Source organism: Dama dama, chromosome 12, assembly GCF_033118175.1.
Source record: "Dama dama isolate Ldn47 chromosome 12, ASM3311817v1, whole genome shotgun sequence".
Classification (NCBI taxonomy): Eukaryota; Metazoa; Chordata; class Mammalia; order Artiodactyla; family Cervidae; genus Dama; species Dama dama.
In genome coordinates this window covers 77,101,820-77,109,839 of record NC_083692.1, presented here as the reverse complement: position 1 = coordinate 77,109,839, position 8,020 = coordinate 77,101,820, and the positions used below count along the sequence as shown (strand labels likewise).

At 41.6% G+C, this 8,020-nt stretch overlaps 1 gene segment (V, D, J or C); it reads right to left on the bottom strand.

Annotated features, from left to right (window-relative positions):
• Positions 1 to 5,884: 5,884 nt before the first annotated feature.
• LOC133066979 (T cell receptor alpha variable 14/delta variable 4-like) lies at positions 5,885 to 6,501 on the bottom strand. The segment is given in 2 exon segments: positions 5,885 to 6,204; positions 6,370 to 6,501. Coding segments are annotated over 2 exon segments (369 nt in total).
• Between the last annotated feature and the right edge of the window lie 1,519 nt (positions 6,502 to 8,020).

Genomic DNA, 8,020 nt, shown 5'->3' with positions numbered 1-8,020 from the left:
TCCAACTAGAAAACTATTTTTGGACCTTGAACATCAGGTAGCACAGAGATAAGGGAAACAGATGAGATGAGCACTGACATTGCCCTGCTTTCTTCATGGAGGCAGCTTCTAGGCACCAGTGCATGAGGGATTTACCACAAATAGTGCAGCTGTCTCACTGTGGGATTGAGACAGAATAGGAGAACGGAGATCCTGAAACACCTAAAACTTGTGGACCTCTGTACCAGAGAGGAGGAATGTTGACAAAAAAGAGAGAAAGAGAGAGATAAGGGCAAGGGAGGGGTGGGGGGCGGAGTGGGGATGAGTTGGACCATCCTGGGTGACAGCAACCTCACACCTTTGGCTTCATGAGGCACAGGTGACCTTAACTAGGTACCTTGGTTCTTGAAACACAAACACTATCATTTATTTCTTGTCACGTAGTTGTTTTAACTCAACTAAGTTTTTTTTTTTTAAATGTCAGGTTTAGATGCTAAATATATTAGCCAGGCACTCGGAGAAGGCAACGGCACCCCACTCCAGTACTCTTGTCTGGAAAATCCCATGGACGGAGGAGCCTGGTAGGCTACAGTCCATGGGGTCGCGAAGAGTCGGACACGACTGAGCGACTTCACTTTCACTTTTCACTTTCATGCACTGGAGAAGGAGATGACAGCCCACTCCTGTATTCTTGCCTGGAGAATCCCGGGGACGGGAGCCTGGTGGGCTGCCGTCTGGGGGTCACACAGATTGGACACGACTGACGTGACTCAGCAGCAGCAGCAGCTTCATTCCAGAGGCATGTGTGTGGTATTCATCTGTCTTCTGTTTATTTGTTTTATTAGGGATTCAGGAATCTCAATGGAAAGAACTGTTTGCTCAGTACCTGTCTGCCCATTTGTCTAGTTTCCTGTGCAATTATCTGGGCTAGTGAAGTGAACCCAGAAGAAGATTTAACGGGGCCATTTCATAGCTTGTTTTCTCTAGGATTGGGTTAACCTTATGTAAAGTAAGACTGTATTATGGTAAGAAGTGAAAACATTGTTCTTTGTTGACATAAACCATTTTAAGGCATGGGGATGTTGCTTCTGCAGACAGCCATGAGGTTGCCTTACACAGGCTCTCAGGGCAGTGCTGTCAACCCAGGAACAATGGCTGTGACTTTTAGTCTAATTAAGTCCTATTTGTTTATTTTTGTTTTTGTTTCCGATACCCTAGCGAGTGGGTCAAAGAGGATCGTGCTATGATGTATGTCAAAGAGTGTACTGCCTATGTTTTCCTCTAAGAGTTTTATGGATTCTGGCCTTACATTTAAGTCTTTAATCCATTTTGAGTTTATTTTTGTGTATGGTGTTTGGAAGGGTTCTAGTGTCATCCTTTTACCTATAGGCTTCCAATTATCTCCAATTAAAAATAAAATTTTCTAAATGGCAATGACCAAGTCAGTTGAACACAAAAGCAGTCTTCTTCAAATGATACCTATTAATGGACATAGAATTTCTCAACAGTCAAAATGACCTGTTTTTCTAAAATTAGGGTATTTTTTTTAATGCACAACTGTTTGCTGAGTTGTTCTGTTTTGTTTTTGTTTTCGGCTGTGCTGGGTCTTAATTTCAGCTTGTGAGATCTAGTTCTCTGATCAAGGATCACACTCAGGCCCCCTACGTTGGGAGCGCAGAGTCCTATCCCCTGGACCAAAGTTCCCCCTGAAATTAGGGTCTTGAGTCGAGTTATCATGCTGGCAGGACTCTCTGGCTCAGCGGATCACCGAGGTTCTTAAACTTTTGTGCATGTTCAGAAATCCCTAGGCTCCAGCATTCATTCTGGAAACTTACAGAGTTGTCTACAATGTGGAAACCAAAACCAGACGTGACTCCTATTTCAAACTGCTTTCAGTTGACTGAGGAGCAGGTAAAAAAAAAAAAAAAATCCTCTGCCCTGTCTGTAGTCCCAGGAGCCTGGACCCAGAGATGTGGAATGAGGGATCAGAACGGAAGTAGAGCGCTGACTCAGTTGCCACTAGGGGAATAAAACTTGCTTGGACACTTTTCTTTCACTGTTTAGATTTAGCTTTGTTTTTCATCTCCCTTTCCCTTCCTATGCCCTGTTCATCAAGATGTTGAAGCCCCAGTGCCCAGGTGTCCAACACCCAGTGTGCAAGACTCTTGGATATTTGGAGGAAATCTGTATTTACCTTCAGGTGGGTGTTCAGACATCCCCCCTGTTAAATAAGGATGGGGACTACATCCTCCAGAAATATTAACCCATTATAACTATTAAATTCTGCATTTTTATAGTTGTGCCTATAAATTATAAAATGGCAATGATTCAGTGTTTATGCCACATCTCCTAGACTGCCCAGAAATAAAACATATATCTCTTTTCTCCTTCTGTGCCCCCCACTGTCCTTACAGAAAGTCTGGTCCCAAAGTTGCAGACAGGAGTTTGGCCTGCAGAGATGCAGAAAGTACACTCTGTGCAATGGGCCCAATTGTTGCAGAGATGCTGAGCACTGCCCCAAGTGGCTCCACATCCCTGCTCATGAGCAGAGGAGCGGGGAGATGTTCCTGCCTTGGGAGGGGGTGATACTTGCTCTTAGTTTCTTGGAGCAGGTGAAAAACTCACTCCAACCCAATGGCAGTCTGTCTTCAAACTGGATACAAGATGAGAATATCCTCTTTGCCAGTGATCACATCATCTCAGAGAAAATTAATTCATCAATCCATCATGTTTCAGATATATTGAAAAAGTGTTTAAAATAAAAACAGGAATAATCCCTCCTTAACCTACAGAGATATTGTGTCTCACAAGTTATCCAATGGCAATATTTTTTTTTCAGGTGAAAAAGTGCCATTTCTTCATTATCTTTTATCTTGACATGTGGAACTTTGCTGAATGTTTATTAACTGTGTGCAAGGCTGAAACCAAATCAGTTTGAAGGCTGCAATGAATGTTGATCATGTCTTAGAGCATTTTTTCATTGATCTGTCAACAAATATGGGAAAATACACCTTCAGTTATATAGTCAGGGGAATTAAAGTGGCCCTGCCTGGCCCTGAGAAGGGCACTTTTATGTTGAACATAAGTCACCTGCTCTTCTCTGTCAGGACCAGGGGCTTGTCTGGAGGGGCTGCTGAGGATGGGAACATTGACCACAGGCGACATTTCTAGCAGTGCCAGCATGGCCCTGGCTTTTCACTGAGCTTTGGTTCCTTTCTTGAAAAATAACGAGAAACTTTGTGTTATAAAAAAATGACATGAATGGAAATCTGATGTCTGCCTTTTATATTAATAATGGTCATCAGTGAGTGATCCCTGCTGTATCAAGATGCCATAATATATATCTGTGCTTAAAATTTTATTTATAAAAACACACAGGCAAGTGTGTATATAAAATTTAATTGTATAATGATTTCAAACAGATAGAGATATATAGATGATTTTGATTCTTAAGTCCAAGAAGTAGGTTCTATTATTGCCATTTTACATACTAAGAAACTGATGCACAGAGAGGCTAAGCAGTACCTCAGAAGTCGTGCTGTGATGCAGATGACAGGGTTTGAATCCGGCTAATTTCAATTCATCATTTTATTAAGGATAATATCAAATGTATACAAAAGCGTTCAGGATGAAAGAACAAAGTCGGTGCCTGCCCTCCCCCCTGCCTGCATTCCTCTCCCTTTCCCTCCTCCCTCTCCCATCCAGCAACACAGAACAGTATTTCTGATGCGTTAAAGGTCGGTGACTTCCCGTGTCACTCTACTCTCTTCCTGCGCCCTTGGCTTCTTATCACTCTAACACTGTGAAGCAATGTGAGAAGCATTTTGATAATGTCTACAACATCTAATAGCCCTTTCTCAAGTAAGGGAGGGGTGAATAATTAAGAATTCAAAAAGGATAGTGAACTAAGTACCCCTGTGAGGTTAGTAAAATTTTGGAAAGGACTTCCCTGGTGGCGCAGACGGAAAAAATATCTATCTGCAATACAGGAGACCAAGGTTCAGTCCCTGGGTCAGGAAGACCCCCTGGAGGAAAAAGTGGCAGCTCACTCGAGTTTTCCTGCCTGCAGACTCCCACACACAGAGGAGCCTGCGGGCTCCAGCCCACGGGCCGCAGAGGAGTTGCACACGACTGAGCGACTAACATTAACTCAACAGCAGCTTCATAACGAACCTGCACACGTTACAGACGAGGAAACAGAAAGTCACAGCGAACACCTGCTTAAGGCCACACAGTTTCTGCTGTGATGTCCTTTCTGCCTGCTATCCGGTACTGGATACCACTCAGCCCCTTGGGACATGAGCTCCATAAAAGCAGAAATCACATCTGTCTGCCAACTACTGTTTTCCCAGTGCTTACCAAAAAACTAAGAATTAATGAATAAACTGTACTGAAATTTCTCACTGGGATCCATGCTGTGTTGATAAAAATGAGTGGGAAAAAAGGTGTATTTCCATGAGATGTTAATTCACATGATTCATGTGAATCATGCCAGGTTGAAAGGGAATCTTTCCAGATCCAATCCATCTGTTAATACATTTCCAAGTATTAAAATAATATTTTTCAAAATGTCAGATTATGGTTTTATTATTGATTTTATTATTTTCCCATGATCAGTCAATTTCTGCTTTACCTTTAATTCCTTCACTTTGATTTCTTTTATTTTGTTTTACTGTTCATACTAATTTCTTGAGTTACATACTATAGTTATTTAATCTAAATAACATTTTTGTACTTGGAAGAAAATTAAAAATAAATATAAAAAAGAAAGTTAAATTAATTATGCATAGAGACATGAACATGCAGGAATATATAGAGAGAAATTTGTTTGAAGATAAGGTAAAAACTAAAATATAAAGAAAAATACTAAAAGTCCTTTACAAACTGAGAAAAATTGCCTAGTAGTCACCTTAGAAAGTAAATATGAGTACCATGGACTCACACCAAACAGACCTAAATCAAACTAATTCAGAAATACTATAAAACAGTGTGGTCTATAAAAAGAGACATCATTCTGAGAGGACCTTCATTATTGAAAACAATGCCTATAACATAATTGAAGGAATCCAGAATATGTTAACCCAAATTATGCCTCTTTGACATAAAAATTATTTTGAGTAAATGCAGGAAAGGATCCTTTTTTTCTGCCTAAAAGCATTAAATAAATTCTTTTTTTGAAGGGAGATTCTATAATAGCACCAAGGCTCTTTGTATTCAAGAAAGATGGGGATACACAGGGGATAAGTGGACTATCACTAGCCCATGGTCTTGTCATTTCTTCACAGATTTATTGTTTCTTCATCCACAAGTATAAAAACTATCCCTGCTCTGGGTGCTTCTTCAGATCTTCATTTTCTTGTGAAGGCTCCCATGTACACGTACAAATTTAACAAAATTTGCATGCTTTTCTCCTCTAATCTGTCTTAGGGCAGTTTAATTCTTAGGCCTAACCAGGGACACAAAGAGGGTAGAGGAGAATTTTTCTTCATCCACACAATATATAATCCATAAATATTTATTGAAAAATTGATCTGAAAAACCAACAATTCACACATACTTTTACTGATTTTTTCATCATATGTTTCTGAACTTCCTTAGCCAATTCTTCTAGCTCAATCTGATCACCAAATGGCAAATATCTTATGTGGCTGTTCTTTCTTTCTGATCTTTGGCTAAAAATGCTGTGTGTTTACCTTCAAGACAATGAGTCAGGAATAAAGGTGCTTTTGATGATAGCTCTGAACACGGTCTATGAACCTAGAGAGGTATTTTCTCAGGGTGAATGTCTTCCCTCCAACCCTCACCTGTACTGTCGTCCTAGCCACTTCCTGTCTCTGCTGCCAATTCCCTGCCCCGGTCCCCACAGCAGGTGGAGCAGAGCCCTAGGTTTTGGTACAAGTCCCTCCTACGTGCGTCTCACTGAGGGCTCTCTCAGTGCACAGAAATACACTCCAGAGTCCTCCAGCTGTGAAGCTGAGATGACAAGTGTGATGGATTTGCTTGCTTTCTGGAAATTCGATGAGTAGCGACCTTCTGTGGCATTTTCCTTGCTATGAGAATCCTGACGAAGGAGAAAAATCACTGCCCCACTGCTGGGCTGCTTGTACCAGAATAGACTATAACCTGAATCACTGGTGTCATATGTGCAGTCCAGGGTCACAGCCTCCTTCTGCTGTACTAACATTGGTTCTGGGTCTTGAGTTACCTTCTGGGCCATAATGGGTCCTAAAGGAAAAAAATAGAATCAGAACTTTAGGAATAAGTGGTGTGGAATAAAGAAATCCTATTTTAGATCCTACTACCCCTTCTTCCCAGGGTACCCATAAGACTGTCTGTTCCTCCAGTCCTTAGGTCACAAAGGAGTCACAATCCCACCGGGACCATCCTTACCTAAACACAGTGAAGCCACGACCACCTTCAGAAGGCTGGAGAGAAGCATGTTTCAGCTCTTCCACTAGATGGAAAATATCTTCTTCTTCAATGTCAAGGGTGTGCCAGGTGAGATGAGCCTGACAGGGTGAGGGAAGGATTGCTGGGTGTGTGCTGCTGCAGCTCCACAACAGGAAGCAGGGGTTTCCTGGAGTTGCAAGCTGATGTGGGCATGTCAGCTTCTCTATGGACCAGGTGAGAGTCTCACTCAACCCAAACTTCCTTTTGCATTAATCAGCTCTTCAGTGGATATCAATTACATCTGAAAATAAAAATGAGTTAAATCTAACATTGCAGAGAAGATTGATGACCCCACCAATGTTATGTTCAGTCATTGCATCTGTGAAGGAACTGAGTAGGTAGCTCTTATTTTAAAATATTATGTGTAATACATTATGGAATCAGTGTAAGATATAATAAGCATGCATCTTCACAGTTATGTATGCTATTCTTCCACCTAACGTAGAAATAAACCATTTAATAATTAGAAGGGAAAGCTGTTTGGGCTAATTATTATAACTTTTTTGTTCTTCTTGCTGTTAAGGCATTATTTCTTTTCACTATCAATGTTCAGTTGCCTGTCTTGGGTCAAAAGCAAAAATATCTAATCACAGTTGGCTGAAGAATTTAGACTGAAGCTGCACAAATTAAGGGGCTTCCCAGTGGCTCAGATAGTAAAGAAATTGCCTGAAATGCAGGAGACCCAAATTTCATCCCTGGGTTGAGAAGATCCCCTGGAGGAGGGCACAGCAATCTGCTTTAGTATTCTTTCCTGGAGAATTCCTTGGACATAGAAGCCTGACAGGCTACAGTCCATGGGACTGCAAAGAGTTGAACAAGACTCAGCAGTTGGCTTCCCAGGTGGTGCTGGGGGAAAGAACCCATCTGCCAATGTAGGAGACTGGCAGGCTACAGTCCATAGGGTCACAGAGTCGGACACGACTGAAGTGACTCAGCACACCTGCACACTCACACTGAGTCCTATCACAGAGGTCCCCTACTCTTCTCTGTTAGTTTTTACAGCCCAGCTCTACTCATTCATAAAGGCCATTTAGACACCAGAGTTAGCTCATCTGGTTATCAAATCTTTGAAATTACACGTTTCCCTTTATTTCAGTTGAGACCCTAAATGAACCACAGTAAGCTTCTATATTCTGTATGCCCATTTCTATGGAAAACATATCATGCTGCTGCTGCTAAGTCACTTCAGTCGTGTCCAATTCTGTGTGACCCCGTAGAAGGCAGCCCACCAGGCTCCCCCGTCCATGGGATTTTCCAGACAAGAGTAGTGGAGTGGGTTGCCATTTCCTCCTCTAGGTGACCTCATATACCTACAAAGGACTGTGATTGCAGTATTATTGACGGTAATGAAAACTTTTCTCTGCATATGTTTGTTAAAAGTAAGGCCATGCTCTGGGAATACTATTCAACATCATGGCAAATAACAAAGACCCCTGGCCTATTATTCTACCTCGTGATACAGTATCCAAAGTTTATCAGCCCTGTCTCAAAATAACAGCAGCCTCAACTAAACTGGTTGAAGTGTCCTCAAATCTTGCTCTAAAATTTCCATTAAATCTGATGGTACCACATGCAGTACAAACAGCCATGC